Genomic DNA, 19,742 nt, shown 5'->3' with positions numbered 1-19,742 from the left:
TTTCTTTGTATATTTAGGTTATGTGTCATATCTACCATGTACAACTCCAAAGCCTAAAAGCCAAACAAATGTAATTATCAACGACAAAAACACAATTAAATCGTTAATCGCCAATTATTTGAGTGACAATTAATCGTCATGTAAAATGTCATATCGTGACAGCTCTAGCGGTGCCTGGGTTCCCGTGGGTGCCCGTCCAGCCCCTTGGAAATAGGATCAGTACCTTGTTGAGAAGCAAAGTGAGAAATAAAAACGCCAAGCGGAGCGAATCAGTCTCGATCCCAGGCTAGGAATCTGTACACTACTAATAATAACTAATGTTTTCCTCTTTTGTTCTCTCTCCAGCCTACATAAAGCGTGTGATCGCCCACCCCAACTTCCACAACATCAGCTTCAAGCAGGCAGAGAAGATGATGGAGACCTTGGATCAGGGAGACTTGGTCATCAGGCCCAGCAGCAAAGGGGAAAACCACCTCACTGTGACCTGGAAGGTAAGCACTGATGGAGGGATAGCATTCAGGTCTAATACCTGCTAGTCTTGCGTAGCCATACTACTATTCCAGAATGTCCAAATGCTATAGAGTCTGGAACTAAACCCTCTGGAAGGCTATTCCGGAAGCTGTCAGCAGTTTCCATTCACTTACGTTTTTTTTTTTTTTTTTTTACATCCACTTTACACCGGATTGTTTTCAACACCTCGGTTGTATGTACAAACTGTATGACGGAAGCATTTGAACATTTTGGGAGGTTCAAGAGGCCAAGTACCTGCATGCACACTGACGGTTGTCTGGACCAAATCCATTGCGGTACATCCAGAATTGATGGTTATCATCTATAAACTATATAAAGCCAGATCAAATTCAGAACCTTTGTATATTTGGTCCCGTTTTGCTCCATCTGATGGCTGCAATACCCCCATTACCCACAAGTTGCAGCAGCGAGACAGAAATGGGTTCAGTTTAGAGTGCAGAGACTGCAGACTATACCTGTAAATTCTGTGGAACATAATCAAATTCTTTACTTGATACATCACTGAGCGATTATTTAAACCCTGACATTTGGTCTGATGATTGTTGCATTAATCATTTTGGTAGGTGGGAGATGGAATTTACCAGCACGTGGACGTGAAAGAGGAAGGCAAGGAGAACGCTTTCAGCTTGGGACACACGTTATGGATCGGCACGGAGGTAGGCACTCGCTTAGTTGCGACCGTTAGGTCGCACTTACTATCAAAACCTCCACCGGCTGGCTGTCTGTCTGTCTGTCTGTCTGTCTGTCTGTCTGTCTGTCCGTCACACGTCACACTTTTGCCCTGCTCATATCTCCGCAACCGTTGCCCCCATCCATGCCAAATTTTGCACACACACTCCTTGCCTGCCAAACCACAACCTCCACCATCAATTCTCACATGGCCCTCTTCTAACCCTTTCTTCCATCTGCAGGAGTTTGAAGATCTGGATGAGATCACTGCTCGCTTCATTCAGCCAATGGCGGCGTTTGCTCGGGATCTATTAGGGCACAAGTACTTCCATGATTGTAATGGAGGAGACAGGAAGGTAACGTTACGTTACTTTTTTCTTTTAGATACTCGAATTGAGTAAAATAATTAGTCCAAAGACTAATTGTAATTTACTGTGTATTTTACTGCTGTTTTTTCTCATGTTGTAGTTAGATATTACTCAGCCCTCATACTACTGCCTTTTTGACATGATGTACAGAATATCTGCCATATCTCCAGTGCTGATTTTCTCTCTTTCTCCAATAGAAAATGGAAGAGATGCTGGTCAAGACGAAGAGGGAGAAACCCACGTTTATTCCATATTTTATTTCGGCCTGTAAAGACCTGCCAGGGAAATTTATTCTGGGCTACCAGCCTCGTGGGAAACCACGGTCAGTTTCAATGTATTTTATTCTTCTGTTGTCAGTTGCTCGTACATTATACCACATAAGCCCTCACTTTGACTCATTTTCATATCCATTTTGTACATCAAATACATTTTATTTCTAAAAACTAGGATGATTTAAATGTAGAGTCATTGTTGCCGCTTAACACATAACTTGCCATTTTAAAGTGCCAGGCTGCCACAAGTCTCCATAGACTTCCATGTAATTCATAGTGCATGGATCATGCACGCCCATGCATAGATCATGCACCACTTGTGTGCACGCCGTTCACAGCTTTCAAACAAAAAAAATGCGCTTGAGGGGGCATTCATTGAGTTAACTCATTGAGTGCCTATCCCGAATTAGTTCGGGATATATTATCGCATCCCAGAGTGCCTATCCCGAACTAGTTCGGGATATAAAAAAAAATAAAAAATAAAAAAAATTGAAATTTTTTTTTTGAATTTTTTTTTTTGGACCCCATCAAATCTAGTGAACATGATTTCAATCGCGATTTTGCATGTTCCACCCCCATACAACCCCATCTAACATACAGGGCAGCCATGTTTGTTTACATAACATGTAAAACATAATGGCTATTATCTCAAGAATGCCTGAACGGATTTCCAATCGGATTTTTTTGTTTGAAAGCTGTGAACAAACTGCACAAATCCACTCCAATGCAATCCAGGATTGCATTGGATTTTTTAGAGCTCATTCTTCTCTGTTTTTTTTCCCATGCATGAGGTGTGCAAGGTTTAATCGTGGCTAAATTGCCGAAAATAGATCTTCTAAAATGCTTGGTAGCCAATAGCTAACTTCAAGCTAACTTCATCCTCTTCCTGTACATGCACAAAGGAAAGTGTTCAGGCATGTCATGGCTGCAGGGCTTCAGCATATACCAGCATGGGAAATGGGATTTTCTATGGCCACTGGGCGCCCTCTAGTGGTGAAAAGGTGGCACTCAAAGAGTTAATAGGGAACCATTTAAAAGAAAAGGCTATGCAGGAAAGCCAGTGTTTTGATCTTCACATGCTGTCGTCACTGTCATGCTTCCTCAGGGTTGAATATGTGACCATCACCCCAGATGGCTTCCGTTATCGCTCTCAGATGTTCCCTTCAGTGAACGGACTCTTCCGATGGTTCAAAGACCATTACCAAGAGCCCTTACCAGGTGTGTAACCATGCTACCAGTCTGACTAGAAATGCAAGGTTTATCAATTCCCTATCACACCACATTTCTTTTTACAAAACACAACAGAAGTTATGTTAACCCATTTAGGCCTGAACACATTATGACACAATATTTTATGCTTTAAATATAAAAAAAAAATAGCAGATATACAAGCTCACAGCGCGGCACCGAGTGCCGCGCTGCGAGCTTGTAGATCTGCTATTTTTGAAAAATCGTGAAAATTAGAATTTTGACCCGATTCTATAAGTGTCTTTTGAATCCTTCTAAGGTTTTTGGAATGTCAGCAATCTGGCCAGCCATCGTCAAAGAAAAGGTCCTTTTCACTTAACTGGAGCTCAGTTAGTCTGTTCTTGAGAGACTACACTATGTCAGTGGTTCTCAAACCTTTTCATGTTAAGGACCCCCAAAATTATATTTATTTGGCCACGGACCCCCATTTCAAAATATCTAGTTCCAGGGGACCACCCAGAAGCAAAATCTTAGTTACAAACGTTCGCTTTGAAAATACATATATTCAAATATTTGCACACATTTTCACGACTTTTTCAAAAATAGCAGATCTACAAGCTCGCAGCGCGGCACTCGGTGCCGCGCTGTGAGCTTGTATATCTGCTATTTTTCACTGGTTAAAGCATTCAATAATTCTAGGCCTAAATGGGTTAAAATAAGGCCATGGCACCCACAGAAGGCCTAAGAATGAAGTCTTGACATAAACAATAAACCATGTCTTCAATAGATCATGTTTTTTTTATTTTTCTGTTAAAGGCATCACCCCAAGCTCTGGCAGCAGAACAAGGACACCCGCATCCCTAAACGCCACGCCGGCTAATATTAACATTGCAGGTAAGTTCTATTTCATCCCTCCTGACCGCCAGAGGCGGTGCTTAAAGCACTGAATATCTCCCTTCGCGCATGCGCATTCGAGTATGAATACCAACAAAGTCACTTGTGACCCCTGGATGACCCCACAGAGGGTATATCATCCGGGGTTATCCAATGGATCATTTCCTTTTTTCTTCTCGCGCGCCGAGTTTCGTTTGCAAGCTCTGCATTGAGCTACAATATGCATCAGTATACGATGCATTATTATGCAACCTACCTTATTATTGAAGTCGCTAGTAGTTCCGTGGCCGTTTTGGTCGGGGTAGCGAGAGTTCGCCCTCCAGGAACTGCGACTTTATCTCCTCTACAAGCGGAGTTTATTTCATGTGGACGCGAAAGCGTCCGATCTTGACGAGGGTCTTAACTCTCCGGACAAGAGGTAGGTTACTGTTGTTAGCGGTAAGTTCCGCACTACGATGAGGTTAAAGTTACATTGTGTTTGTTTGTATAAGAGAATAAACTGTTGCGAAAGGCTGCGGGCGCTGCCTCCCTCCAATACGAGATTCTCGTTTGCTGTGAACGGACCGTTAGCGCTCCGTTTCTACCATTATCAAGGATGCAGACTATTATTACTTTCCTTGTTGCTAAAACACGCTGCTTTTAGCGAGTTTCTTTATCGTTTGTTTCGATAGCCGTCCCTGCTCACAGCATGCACACAGAAAAAAAAAGGTTCCAACTGGAACCAAAAATGGTTCTTCAGAGCGATTCCATAGAAGAACCATTTTTGGTTCCACAAAGAACCTTTTTCACCAAGGTTCTTTAAAGAACCATTTATTCTAATGGTTCGATAAAGAACCATTAAAGGTGCTTCAAAGAACCATTAAAAAATGGTTCTTTGAGGAACCATTTCTGGTTCCTCAAAGAACCATGTCAAAAAATGGTTCTCTGAAGAACCTTTTGGAAAATGAACTTTATAATGGTTCTTCAGCTAAAAAATGGTTCTTCAGCTAAAAAAATTTTTTCAGCTAAAAAAGTGGGTCTTAGGGTATTAAATGTTTCACTACACTATCAGATTTGTAGGAAAAGATGAACACGAGATTAGTTATAACTCTTTGAATTTAATCAAATCATCATTTAATCAAAATTCAACATCAGTACAACAGTTTCAAAACATTTAAATCTCTTAAGTGCTGTGCAAGTAAAAAAGAAGAATACAAAGCAAGTCCACCTCATACAGGCTCCAGCCGCATACTTGACAGAGTTCAAAACAATGTGTTTACTCTTACAGAGCTTCTCATCAACAGCAATGGGTACCTCCAAGTTCTTAAAATGAGCCTGCAAGTTCACTGGAAGTTCTTGAAGGGACAAGTCACTGACTGTTGGTTGTGTATCATCTTTGATGAGATTTCCAATCCCAACACTGCTGAAGCGCGCCACATAGCTCTTGAAGTCGACGTGGGACTGCCGTCCTGCCTGGGCGACATCCACGTAGCCGGCGTCGTTCACGTCTCCGCTCGTGCCGTGGCCAGTTTCGTTGGCGTCGTAAGCAGCGTCACAACTAGTGCAGCTTCTGTTTGCCGTGTGGTGATGGTGGTGGGGAATGCTGAGGTACAGGGCACCCAAGCTGCTGCAGGAGAAGCCAGCCGGGTGCACATCCTCCTAGGAGCCATGGGAGGACTTGATAAGCGGACGACTGGGACAGGCTGGAGCACAGGGGACACTGTCGTACGCGTTCTGAAGAAGGGGGAGGTTCAGTTAGTCACATTTAAGATAGTTAAGTCTATCCTTTTCATACAAAATGGAAAATGGTTAGCGGTAGGTTTGTGTGGATGATAGACGATAGGAATAACAGCACCTCCTAGTCTTACTGTTCTAAATGTTCACTTTCTCTTTCTGGGGCCAAAAAGATGTATGTGTGCATGCACAATTAGTGCATTTATTATCCTGTTAGTGTTTACACTTAGAATTACAATTGAGGAAACAGATTGCTCCAATCTGATTTCAATGCATCTAGTGCAGTTTCTCAGCCCTTTTGGGGTCTAGTGTGTCCCTTATCCAACATCATGATACAAATACTTTATATGATTCTGAATTTTTTACTTTTATGCCAGTACCTTTTGTATACAGAACGTTGTAGTCGAGGTTGTTTTGTCTGATATCCTCCCAGCTCTCGTGCTCAGCAGGGACGACTGCCTTTCTGGTTCCATACGGTCACTGCTACCAATACAGCTGCAACACACACATGCACACACACACAATTATTGTGGGTAAAAGACAGTATGTGCAAAAGGATAGTGCCTGCATGATGCTGGGGATAAACCAGAATAACAGCAGTTCAAAACCAAAGATGAGGATATTTCCAAGTACCTGGCTTTAATCTTTTAGAACTGGTGGTGCTGTGTTCAGAGCTATATATAGTCGATAGCGTTGCCTACTGAATGTGAGGGCCTTTGCTACTAGTTACTAGATACTAGCAGAACCTCTAGTTTGGTTACATTTGCAATACTGAGTAATTTCAGTGCGGACACAGTGACCCCTTCCTCCACTTACCATAGAATAGCAGCAGACACATGCTGATGGTGGTGGCCTGTCCCAGCTTACAGTGCTGACCTCAGAACCCTTCCTGGCAGCGGCAGCTACTCTTGAAATGATTTAAAAAAGAAAAAATGCTGCATTCATTCTTTTAAAATGTAAATTACATTTACAGAATTGTATAAACCTTTTAAGTCATCTTATACTGCATAAACCTTAATTACCACTTTTGATGATGACCCACTTTTCAACCCATCTTCATTAATGCTCGCAATTTTGTCTCTACTCTGTGTCTCATAGGAGGGCTGTGGGAAGTTCAGAAATCCATCTACCAATGACATCGATTGGAAGATTCTTTTTATTTTATATTTTAAATATTTTTATTATAGTGAAAACAATGGCTTCCATTATAACATTGCAACTTTTCAAGAATAGAAAGCCTAGTTTCTATTTGTTTTGATTCCCCATCGATGATGTCACTGGTAGACGGAGTTCTATGAATTTTGCTATTTTATCATGAACATTAGTGAGGACCAATTAAATGAAGTTTAATGTACAGTAGGGTCAACAAAATGTTTATATTTAACATTAGTCCAATACTTGTCAAACATTGATTTCACCATTAATATAAAACATAGGCCTACATAAATTATAATCTAAAAACACAGAATTTTCCATATTACTGACATTTAATTATTTTGTGCCATTATCTTGTGTGGATGTGTCATTGCACACATGCAATTGTCACTCACACACACACACACACACACACACACACACACACACACACACACACACACACACACACACACACACACACACACAGGATAACTTACTTTGCTTTCTCACAGCCCATTTTGTCTTCATTTGCTGCCAGCAAATCTCTTCACACGTTCTGGATACAGAGAAATACAGAGCTCAACTGAGTCAATTTCCCCCTCTTTTTAAACACATTGACCTGTCATTTACATAACACAGACCACACATTACTCAAAATGCCTTCAACAACTTTACTAAACTTGACTTTTAAGCTAGTTTACATCAAATGTTCAACTACATGCCTTCTTTCTTAGCTTTCAGCTAACAGTCAATTGAATTAGCAGCTGCAGCTAACAGCTAACCAACAGTATTGTCTCTTCCCTCTGCCCTGGCTCCAGGCTGTCACAACAAACACATGTAACTACTGCTCGTTATGATGGCAGTGGAACATTCTAACGTCAACTAAAACATGTCCAAAGTCGAAAAAACCTTACCTTTCTTCCAGAATGAAGGAAATGTTGAAGGATGGAGATGCCAAACTAATAGCTAAATAAAACTCCAGTTTGTGACGCAGCATAGAAGGAAAAAGTGGGCGGGGCCGACATAATGCTGGCCCGCTTGTTGTGTGTGTGTGTGTGTGTGTGTGTGTGTGTGTGTGTGTGTGTGTGTGTGTGTGTGTGTGTGTGTGTGTGTGTGTGTGTGTGTGTGTGTGTGTGTGTGTGTGTGTGTGTGTGTGTGTGTGTGTGTGTGTGCGTGTGTGCGAGTGTGCGCGCGAGAGAGAGAGAGAGAGAGAGAGAGAGAGAGAGAGAGAGAGAGAGAGAGAGAGAGAGAGAGAGAGAGAGAGAGAGAGAGAGAGAGAATAACTGTAATGCTATGCCCAAAGGGACAACAGGTTTTAGTTTGGTCATGATTCACCAATAGCCTAAAACATTAGATTCTAGACAGGCCTATTTGAAAAATGATGTTATATGTTATATATTATATACAATTATATTAGCCTACATATTTAATAAATACCCATTTTTGGGTGTTTTTCAAATATGTTTTGACAGAATAAGATGTTTTATGGTCATGTTTCACCAGGACTGGATGTCTTCTGGTTCCAGGTTTATAATAATTTATATGCATATTTTCAGAAATCTTTATGACAGCAAAATGACCGCAACTGCTGTGCCCCACATAATATAGTTTGGGCATGCTCACACTTATGTTGCGCCACCAAGCCAACTGATATGCTCATACATGGAGATCTCTGTATCTGTCAATCCCTTTTATATCCCTGATGTCATATATATCCATATATGGGCATGCTACCTTTGTACCCATAGGCTATATGGAGCAGACTGATTTGTTTGCACCTGATGCCATGACAACACATTTAGGATAGATACACTTCATATTTGGGTGTAGCTGTATGGTTACGGCTGAGTCAGTGACATCAGAGATAAGCCTGCCGGCTGGCTAAAAGGTCCTCCTTTAAAACAATTTTAATATAGGATATTGTTTTTTATAAATCTTTCCATCTCTGCATCTGCCAAATGCCTACATTGAAAATTGTAATTGTTTTAATATGTAGGTTATAATTTACATTTGCAAAATACATACTGTAACCTCCATATAGGCCTAAGAACCTTTTAAATCCCAAAGAACCATATGAGGAATCTGAAGAACCATTTGCTAAATAAAATGGTTCTTTAGTAGGCGATGGTTCTTCAAAGAACCATATAGCCTTTTAAAGAACCATTTAAGAACCATTATTTTTCTGTGTGTGGCGGCCTACTTACTATGATTTTTTGGTAGACATTGTCTAATAGCTTTTGGCAGCGTTCAGGCTTGCTTCAAGCTTTCGTAAACGGCTATTTTGTATAGTTTGTCTTGTTATTAGCCAGCTGGTACAGGGCGGGCAGCGTATAGCGCGACCTGCCTCAGCAAAATGGTCTCTATTCATGATTGATTGACCGTAGCTACCGATAGTTTGTACTATGTAGCGCAATCGCTTTTATAAATGGTGTCTATCTGTCTTTTTTATTGGCCTATGTTGGACAGGCAGTGTACGCACTGTTTCCCTCCATCAAGTGTCCTTTACTAAGTGGAGCTACAAGTAGCTCAAACTCTTAACTATATTGTATACAGCTTGTTTTGTTTATTAGCCACTGCTGAGTGCTGATACGGGCGCCCTTCGTCCAGCATGTTCCCATTACTGGTGGTGTTACCAGTAGTTCGTTCATAGCTTAATTTCCAAAACTTTATATTAAACTTTTGGCTGGTGTAGATTGCATAACGCTCTCTCATCCCAGCATGGATCTGTAACTCAGACTACTACGACTAGCGTGTTTGGAAGTAGTGTTGTTAGTTTGCTACTTGATTAGCTTTTACTGGTAAATGCAAGCATAACAAGAATTGACAATTGTCAATATTAAGCTGTGTTCACTTGCCGTTTTCTTATAATAATAAACCAACTTACGTTGGGTAGCTTTCAATGGAAGCATTTCATGCTGCTGCATAAATGGCAGCATCCAAACCTTTATTGAGAGTGATAAGCTGGTTGTTTGTAAGTTGCATAGTAAACAACTTTACATTTGGATAGATTTCAAAGTGCTACAATAAGCATTGGCATAAGAAGCATCTCACACTGCTACATGATTGGCAGCATCCAAACCTTTATTGAAGGTTGTAAGCTGGTTGTTTATTAGTCAGCTTCTGTTGGTGGTACAGGTAGCGTACACGCTCCTCCTCCCACACCGAACAAGTTCCAACTAACAGCGCGGCGGTATTGCAGTTATCAGTCCTGATTATCTGAAGAGCCGACTAAATGCTGTAATTAAAACTTTTGCTGGTGCAGATGGCGTGAGCGCCCCCTCCCCCCAGCTTAAGGCATCTGCTGCAGCTAGCCTACTTGGTAGCTAGCTACTGGTACTCCATAGCCTAACTTTATATTTTTATATTTTTTATATAACTTTTTTGGTTGACATACAATTTTCGGCAACGACGGCCTCTGCTGGTGCAGGCAGCTTGAGCGCTCCCTTCCCCCAGTAGGTTGTCTTCAGACCAAACCAACGGCCTCTGCTGGTGCAGGCAGCGTGAGCGCTCCCTCCCCCCAGCTTATAGCCTCTACTGCAGCTAATCTACTGTGTAGCTAGCTACCAGTAGTCTATTGTTACATTTAAGTAATATATATTTATAATCTTTGTTGAGACATTTTCTTGGCAACAATAGCCTCTGCTGGTGCAGGCAGCGTAAGCGCTCCTTCCCCCCAGCAAGTGGTCCACAGACCAACTAACAGCCTCTGCTGGTGCAGGCAGCCTACGCGCTCCCTCTACACTCAGCATACATGTTCCACAGTCCAGTTAAGAGCAGCTTTCACGCTCTGGTTTTATAATGCACTTAACTTGTAAATCTCAAGCAGTGCAACAATAAGCATTTAAAGCATTGAAAGAAAGATGTATGGTAGCAGACTTTGATTAACGGCTACTACAAGCCGGTTGTTTATGAGTGGGCATCTGCTGGTGGTACAGGTAGCGTACGCGCTCCTCCCCCCACCATACAGGTTCTACAGTCTAGCTAATGTCGACGTTCCAGCTAACAGTGACGTTCGCGCTCTGATAAGCTGAAGAGTTGTCTATCCTGCTCAAATTATGGCCTTTGCTGGTATAGGCAGCGTTACACGCTCCCTCCCTCCAGCATATGGTCAATATTGTCTAGCAACCAGTGGCGTCCGCGCTCTGGGCTAGTTGGGACTGGTGTGTGTTGGCCGGTGCAGAGAAACCGGTGCCACCACAATGGAGAGCTCCCACTTTTGCACCTCGTGTGAGGTTCCTCCCCAGCCGGATGCTGGCCATGACCTCTGCCCTGTGTACCAGGAAGAAAAGGTCTGACTTCAACCATGTTGGATTGGCTATTTGCTGAGTTGGCTTACATGAGGGCCATTGCCCGCCAACCTGTTTACCTTTGGAGGATGTTTAAGTGCCTACTCCTCCAATGCCACAGCTGACTCCAGAGGATGATGTGATCTTCCTTGCAGCTTGAGCTACACACTTCCATGAATATAAGGAAGATGCATAGGCCTTAGAGCCAAGCTCCCACTCCTCAGCTCAGAGCCATTGGCTGGGACATAGTACAGCTCCATGCGCATTATCATTCGCATAGCCCTGGAATGCCAGCACCTAACCAGGCCAAGCACCCTCGCCAGGTACAGGCCGCCCTCCACTGCCTTTTCTGTTCCTCATGCCTGTACCCCTGTCAGCCATGAATGATGCAATAAGTGCTCGCCTGGGTTGCAGGCCAGCTATCAAGCCTGTCATCACATTCCACGTTGTGTTCCCCGAGGGGGCTGTGTGGCAGGGGGTTTGAATGCTAGGTGTTTGGGCAACTCCCTATAATACCTTATGCTTGCCCTCTCAACGTCTTTGCAAAGGGCAATGGGAATGCTGACCCCATCACCCTCAGTGACGTGTCACCAGAGGCATTGGGTTTATTTCCATGAACTCGGATTGATGATACCCATCCTAGTTCAAACTCATCCCAGAGTGTGGCTTTCACAGTTAAACCTGATGGAGGCACCTAGGAGAACTCTGTAGTCTCCCAGTGGAGCTGGAAGTAGAGTTTGGTTCAGCAGTGATGGAAGCACTGAAGCGAACCATGCAGGCTAAGTAGACCAGGCTGCAGCTGAGGCTACTGGGCCAGCTGTCGGATATTTTTTCCCATCTGCAGCTCAGATACTGGGCTGCTTACACTTTAGACGTGTTGGTGGTTGCCACCTCAAACGCCGGATATAAGCATCAGTTCCGACACCGGCCCCCCACATCTGGCTGGGGCAAAGAAGGCAGTCAGTGACCCAGCAAAAAATCCTAACATTGGAGCTATCCGTCCTCCTGACGAAGGGTGCCATCGAGGCTGTAGACCCTCTGTCAGACAAGGAGGTTCTAATCTAGCCTGGTTTGGCCAGACTATATACTAATGCAGCTAACTAACTGCAGTATAGTATAGCGTACCCACCTTGTTTTAACATGGGTGGATTGTTTAGCTGTGCTAGGCTAGTTCTAATCGACATACTTTCTTGAGTCTGGGGGGTCCCAAGAGGTATATTAAGGTCATGTCATCTTATATGTTGACCTCAGCAGATGATCTGCAAACTGATACCCACAGTTTCCGCTGCCTGTCAACACTGGCAGTTTCTGTGCTATGCCTATCAAGGCCATCACTGGAAGCTCAGGATGCTTCCTTTCGGGTTCTCCCTCTCCCAGAGGGTGTTCACAAGGTGTCTGGCAGCGGCGCTTGTGCCGCTGCAGTCTCAGGGTATGAGGGTCCCGTCGTACCTGGGCAACTGGCTGATCTGCGTACCATCCCAGAATCAGGTGTCCAAGTTGCAGCACGTCACCCGTCCTGCATGGCCCATCTAGGGCTCAGTAAATAAGGGAAGGAGTTGCCTAGAGCATCTCTGACCATAACATTGATTTGTAACATCAATAACACCTGTGGCCTTAAATGCCACTACTATAACAGCCAGCACCAGGTGGTGTATTTGGCTCTACAGTGCCTTCTGCCGTGCCTGAGAGGCAAGCACATTCTCATGCGGGCACGTAACACCTTGACCGCGTATCCGGTAAATCGGGGCGGAACCAGGTCTGCACGGCTGCTGTAGGCATCCATGGACCTCATGACTTGGGCAGCCCCCTGCCCGATTAGCCTAAGGGCAATTTATCTACCGGGTGAGTAGAATCACCTCAAAAGCCCCAAGTAGGTTGCCGCCCGAAGGGCGCCTTCCTTTGAAATGTGCACATGCCCAGAGGCACTGCACATGCATTCTACTGCTTCCACTGATACGACCAGTGCTTAAGAGTTCTTCAGGAGGGTCACACCATTTGACTGGTGGCTTCCTTCTGGCCAGGGAGGACTGTTTCCTCGGTTGCACAGACTCAGTCGCAGTGCGCCATAGCCCCTCCACGACAGGAGAGGTCTCCTCTCGACTAGGAGGTCGGATCTGGCATCCCAATCCTCAACGCCTCCAGCTGAACCGCTGCGGGGCAGCTGTGCTGATCCAGTCATGCATACCATCCTGAATGCTAGAGGGCCAAGGCCATCCACTAGGTTACAGTAAGATAACAGTTGGAAGTTGTTTCCAACTGGTATATGTGCTCTGTGTCTGCTTTTCTGGAATCTCACCAGTCCCTCCTAGACTGGGGCCACTCTCCGTCTACTCTAAAATCTTACGTAGCTGCAAGACCATGTCGACATGGTAGAATCAACAATGGCACAGCCATAGTGGGGAACAACAGTCAAGTGTTCCTTTTCCCGGAGGGGGCTCTGAGGTTGCATCCTTCAAGAGCCTTGAGAACTTCAATCATGGGATCTTCCCATGGTACGGGACACCCTTTGCAGGCCTCCCTTTCAAGCCCTTGACACAGGCAGTCTAGGTTGGGGTCAGGTGAGAAGGCATTCATCCTGCCCATTACCTCAACAGACGTGTCAGTGAGCTACACACCCTGCCTGTCAGTGACTCTTAGACGGCTGAGGTGTCGCTATGTGGCCGAACACAGCGTTCCTCCTTAATGGTGCTGTCTCAGCCGCACCTCAACCAGCCTGTAAGGCTTGCCCAGCTTAACCTCCACCACGAGAGTGGGTGGACAAGCTGGAACTGTTGTGCCCAGTGTGGGCCCATAGAGCTTATGTTAGCCCTGCCACATGCTTTCGGCGGCCAGAACAGCTCTTCCGTGGCTATGATGGCCCAGATATTGCGCTCCCCATACAGCGCCTGCCCCATTTTTAATTGTGGGTGCCATCAGCCACACCTACAAGGCGAGTAATCGTCCCCTGCCATCTGGTATAGGGTGCCACTCTAATGATAGTGCCCCCACATCATGGGCTACCTGAGAGTAGTACCCCTGGAAGATATTGGTGCCACTGCCTCATGGCAGTCATTGGCACGTTCTCCAGGTTCTATTGGGTGATTGTTGCCACTCCATATCCATTGGGGGTGGTTCTCTTCCCAGAATCCTTCGATTCTGCTCTTTGAGGTTTGTAATCAGGATTCCTCGTGACTTTGTTGGCATAGTCATTCAGTGCTTTAAGCACCGCCTCTGGCGGTCAGGAGGGATGAAATAGAACGAAAGTTACGTATGTAACTACGGTTCTATGAATCCCGAATGACCGCCAGAGCACTGGGTCACTCAGAATCCTCGTGGTCTCGCGAGAAGATTCTGTAGGAAATGATCCATTGGATAACCCCGGATGATATACCCTCTGTGGGGTCATCCAGGGGTCACAAGTGACTTTGTTGGTATTCATACTCGAATGCGCATGCGCGAAGGGAGATATTCAGTGCTTTAAGCACCGCCTCTGGCGGTCATTCGGGATTCATAGAACCGTAGTTACATACGTAACTTTCGTTTTACCGGGTTTGGATCCTCCATGGATTGGCTTGGCTGGGTGCTCCAACAGAAAGAGTCGTCTCTGTTTGTCGCTGGTAGGGTTGGGTGATCTCAGTCGCTGCATTCGCAAGTAGCAATTCCTACAGGTCTGTTCGGGATGCCTGTTCTGTAGGGAGGGGAACTGGGAAGGATGGCGTGTTGCGTCCTCCCAGTTGAAACTCCTTTGTCAGGTGAAATGAAGTGCCTGGTGACATCACGTGTATTGGAGCAGGGGTTTTCAAAGTGGGTGACGGGGCACCCTGGGGTGCCGTGACGGCAGTCCAGGGGTGCCGCGAGATAATTTGATAATATTTGGAATTTATTTGGCCACTTGGACACAAAACTATTTCGTAAAATTTTAAACTTGAAGTACAAAGTTATTTTCAGTCAGTTCTAACCAAAATTATATCAACGTTTTCTTTGCAACATAATCACTAAAATATCGTCACTGTCGGGCAGAAACCTTGTATCTCCAAGTTTCAAATGTGTACGTCTTTTGGTAAAGCCAAGCCTTTCATCATACAAGACTGTCGCACAAAACTAGGGAAAACAGCAGATCTACAAGCACACAACGCCTCGCGATGCGAGGCGTTGTGTGCTTGTAGATCTGCTGTTTTCACTAGTTTAGTACATTTTATAGATGATAAATCAAAAGAAATGGTTTTGGACATACAAGGTTTCCACCCGACAACAACAATATGCTATAAATAGAAGGTGCTGGGCGTGAAAATTATAATGTTGGGGTGCCTTGGATTAAAAAAATATTTATGGGGTGCCCTGAGACAAAAAGGTTTGGGAACCCCTGTATTGGAGGATACACATGTTTGTCTGTACAGTACCTTCCCCAAGACCGACCAGCTGGTGTATGCAGTGACTACATGGGGGATTGGGAATTATTCCTAAACTGGGAGAAACATTTAAGAATACAAATGACAGCAATGACACATAATGGATGGTCTTGGGTTTCTTGCACAACTCAAATGTCCTCCAGATGAGTGTTAGAAGAATATATCAGATACATTAATAAATCAAACTTTCTCCGTATCATCGCACAATGCTGTTTTGAATTAGTCTGACTTTGATTACCCGTTTTGATTTAACTCATCTCCTCCCTCCCCAGACCTGACGCGAGCCGTCAACGCTCTGCCCCGCACCATGACCAACCAGATGTTCAACGCCATAGCTGCGGTGACGGGCCAGGGCCAGAACCAGAACGCCAACACCACGCCGGCCCAGTGGGGCTCCAGTCAGTACGGCTACGGTGGCAGCACCGGGGGAGGTGGAGGCAGCTCCTCGGCCTATCACGTGAGTGTTAGGGTTTTCTTACCAGTAAAAGAGTAGCCTCGCGTAGCCAGGCTTACTCATCTCCGAAGAGAAAAGCCTGGTGACAATAGAAGGCAGAAAGCGTTCAACTTCCGCCGTGAGAATTTCACCGGAAGCTGTATTTTTTTCACAGTGCGGTGTTCTTGCAAACGTATTCCCTGCACGAAAAACTCTGGTCTACGTCTCCTGCTCCGTCGGTTGCGCTCGAAATAAACAATATACAAACAATAACATTGATTCAAGCAATGTTACACCTACTAAGAGCGAGTTAAGAGCTACAATCTATTTTAGTTTTTTCGCTGGGGAATGTAAACAGACCCGCACCGCATGACGTAACGTCCGTTAAACGCAGACTTCCGCTAGAAATCGTGGAACACACCGGAAGGCATATTGTCTACAGGGTGGTAAAAGAGAAATGCACCTGTCTGTTGCAATGTGAGGGATTTCTAAAGGGTTCCAATGGCCCGTTATATACTTGGCTACACACTGTTTTGCCTGCCTGAAATGAACAGATCTACAAGCTTGCGCTGATTTTGTGAGCTTGTAAATCAGCTACCGTATATTCGCAGTGCCCAACACCAGTTTGCAAGTATAAATCTATGGAAAGTTTGATGTACCCTTTTGGGTTAGTTGTTGCTATGTACAGTATACAGATCCATCTAAAAAATATTGAGTAAAAGTAGATTTTCTTGAAACGTTCATATATTCTAGATACATTGCACAGGCAGTGAATTATTCCAAACCTTTTTTATGGCATACAACATGAATGTGAAAAGTGCATATTTCAAAAAATATATTACACAAGACCAGTCAAAACGAGGATGTATAATACAGAAATGTCAACCTTCTGAAGTCAGAGTTCCCACTCTGACTTCAGAAGTCCAGGTGGAAGTTTCTGCAGTCAGTTATGATTTGGGGTGATGGGGCATCTGCAATGCTTTTTTGTACACAATATTATTATTTTTAGATGGATCTGTATAGCAACACAGATTTTTTTGTAATTTTGAATAAATATTTGAAGTTTAGTGCTAAATGAGTTAAGTGTTTTATTTGAGAACATGACGTTCAACGGTGAACTCCGGTCACACGTGTCCCCCATGTTCCTCCCGTGCAGGTGTTTGCCACGCCCCAGCAGCCCATGGCCACGCCCATGTTGACGCCCAGCTACTCCTACACCACGCCCAGCCAGCAGGCGCTGGGCACCCCGCAGTACCCCGGCTCCACCCCGCAGCCGCCCCACGCCCACGCCCACCCGCACCACAGCGGAGGGGGAGGACACCCGTCGCACCACGGAGGACACCACGGCGGTCACCACGCACACTCGTCAGGACACTCGTCCGGCACGCCGTCTTCCACCACGTCGTCCTCCAGGGGCCGCACACCGGTGACGCCACAACCGCAGCAGCCTAAGTATGTGGAACACTTGTTTCCCATTTTTTCTTGTCAGTTGTTATTTTAAAACATTTCTTCAAAAAATCAACAACTCTTCAAAAGTAATTTCATGAATAGAATAAAATATCAAAGAAATTCCCTGAATTAGAAAACAAAATGTTGAAGAAGTAGTGGAAATAGCTAGCAAACGCATCTGTTCGCATTTTCCCGCAGGGCACATGCGAACGTTTAGTCATTACTAGGGGTGTAATGATACATTTAACATTGATACGATACGCATCACAATACATGGTTGACGATACGATACATGAAGGATATTGATTCATTCATGACGATACGATTCGATTCAATGATTTAAAATCGATATAGTAGGAAACATTTTATTATGTATATAAATAACTAAACACTGTGATTCTCTAGCAAATACATGGACATTATATTTCATCACATATGGACAAACTCGCACCTTGACATGAACACTGTGATTACACACATATATTGATAGACCAGAGTAGCTATATGGAATGGAGAAGTAATTAGACCCCTCTTTTTAATTTTTCTTATAAAATGTACTAAATACAAGGCACAAGTACTTATTATCCATACAATCGATTATTTGCATTGCAAAACGATTCGATACCGATTATTTGCATTATAAAACAATACAAAGCCAAACGGTATGATATTTTGCTGTAACCAACTCCCCCATCGTGTCCCGTCGTCCAGGTCCAGCGCCAGCAGCTCAGCGGTGGACTGGGGCAAGATGGCCGAGCAGTGGCTGAAGGAGAAGGAGGCGGAGGGCCGCAAGAAGACGCCGCGCATGACCCCGCGCCCCTCGCCCAGCCCCATGATCGAGAGCACGCCCATGTCCATCGCCGGGGACGCTACGCCCCTCCTGGACGAAATGGACCGATAGGACCGGCTCCCCCCCCTCACCCAAGACCTTTGTCCTTCCATTTTTTTACCATCTCCTCATCTGCATACACTTCTTTTGTTGTCCTTTTCTGGGTTCCATCCAACCAGTGTGTTGTCGAACACCCACACCCCCACCCAATCATTGCATCCATCTTGTTGTTATCCAGCTGCAACATTTACTCTATCCATCTCCGGCAACGGTGGTTCTCAATGTGGGGTTCGGTGGATCCTTAAAAAGAGTCACAGGGGGCCCCTACCCATTTTAGGCCTGAACACATTATGACGCAATATTTTATGCTTTAAATATAAAAAAAAACAGCAGATATACAAGCTCACAGCGCGGCACCGAGTGCCGCGCTGCGAGCTTGTAGATCTGCTATTTTGGAAAAATCGTGAAAATTAGAATTTTGACCCGATTCTATAAGTGTCTTTTGAATCCTTCTAAGGTTTTTGGAAAAACTATGTCATCAATCTGGCCGGCCATCGTCAAAGAAAAGGTCCTTTTCACTTAACCTGGAGCTCAGTTAGTGTGTTCTTGAGAGACTACTATGTCAGTGGTGCTCAAACCTTTTCATGTGAAGGACCCCCAAAATGATATTTATTTGGCCACGGACCCCCATTTCAAAATATCTAGTTCCAGGGACCACCCAGAAGCAAATTTTGAGTTACAAACGTTCGCTTTGAAAATACATATATTCAAAGATGTGAACACATTTTCACGACTTTTTCAAAAATAGCAGATCTACCAGCTCGCAGCGCGGCACTCGGTGCCGCGCTGTGAGCTTGTATATCTGCTATTTTTTTATATTTAAAGCATAAAATATTGCGTCATAATGTGTTCAGGCCTAAATGGGTTAAGAAGTTTGAGACCCACTGTCCTGCTAACGTCATCTCTACTACACCCTGTGTGAGGGTGTGTTTTTTATGTTCCCTTGTCTCCCTCCTTTTTCAGTTTATCCCTCCGTTATCTGGCCTGTTCTTTTAATGAATATCTCTCCTCCCTCAGCTACTGTTGCTGTTCCCTGGCCACACGGTATTTTATATAGTAAGCGCAACACTGTGTCATCATGTCGCTCAGCAAGCCAGCCGTGATAATGACACAAATACACTTGAAATGACTGACAGCAGTTGCAAATAGGACATGGACCTACTGTATATATAGTCAGACAACGTAACAGTTCATCTTCTTTGGTAATCAGTGGCTTTTGTTTGGTTAAAAATAGTGGCTTTGACAGAGTGGGCAATCATAGCTTTTTTATTTTCTCCTAGTTTCTACTTTCAAAAGACCCACCAGATCCCCTGCCTCCTCCCCCTCGTGTGAGGGGTGGATTTTTGCCAAACGAGCGCTTTGCCAAGCCGATCAGGACGTTGACCACACTTGTTTGTTTCATATGCAAAATGAATAAAGACACCTTTTTCCAGTTTGAGCCAGAAGGCCTGCACTCTTCACATCTGTTAAAGGAGGCACACTCACACATCACAGATAGCACATGGCAGACACACCTCCACAGTCT

At 44.5% G+C, this 19,742-nt stretch overlaps 1 protein-coding gene across 1 annotated transcript in view; it reads left to right on the top strand.

The window, feature by feature from the left end:
- LOC308304997 (transcription elongation factor SPT6-like) overlaps nt 1-18,508 on the top strand; it is a 41,342-nt gene extending 22,834 nt beyond the window's left edge. Inside the window, exons 25-33 of the mRNA XM_080749623.1 lie at nt 346-491; nt 1,095-1,187; nt 1,443-1,556; nt 1,766-1,890; nt 2,946-3,058; nt 3,845-3,922; nt 15,719-15,903; nt 17,036-17,331; nt 18,040-18,508. Of these exons, the coding sequence (XP_080605749.1) occupies nt 346-491; nt 1,095-1,187; nt 1,443-1,556; nt 1,766-1,890; nt 2,946-3,058; nt 3,845-3,922; nt 15,719-15,903; nt 17,036-17,331; nt 18,040-18,229 (1,340 nt within the window). The 3' untranslated portion in view covers nt 18,230-18,508. The remainder of the gene's footprint in view (nt 1-345; nt 492-1,094; nt 1,188-1,442; nt 1,557-1,765; nt 1,891-2,945; nt 3,059-3,844; nt 3,923-15,718; nt 15,904-17,035; nt 17,332-18,039) is intronic.
- Nucleotides 18,509-19,742: the final 1,234 nt, after the last annotated feature.

This window comes from Nannobrachium achirus, assembly GCF_963921795.1.
Source record: "Nannobrachium achirus genome assembly, chromosome: 19".
Taxonomy (NCBI): domain Eukaryota; kingdom Metazoa; phylum Chordata; class Actinopteri; order Myctophiformes; family Myctophidae; genus Nannobrachium; species Nannobrachium achirus.
This window is presented reverse-complemented; position numbering and strand designations above follow the sequence as displayed.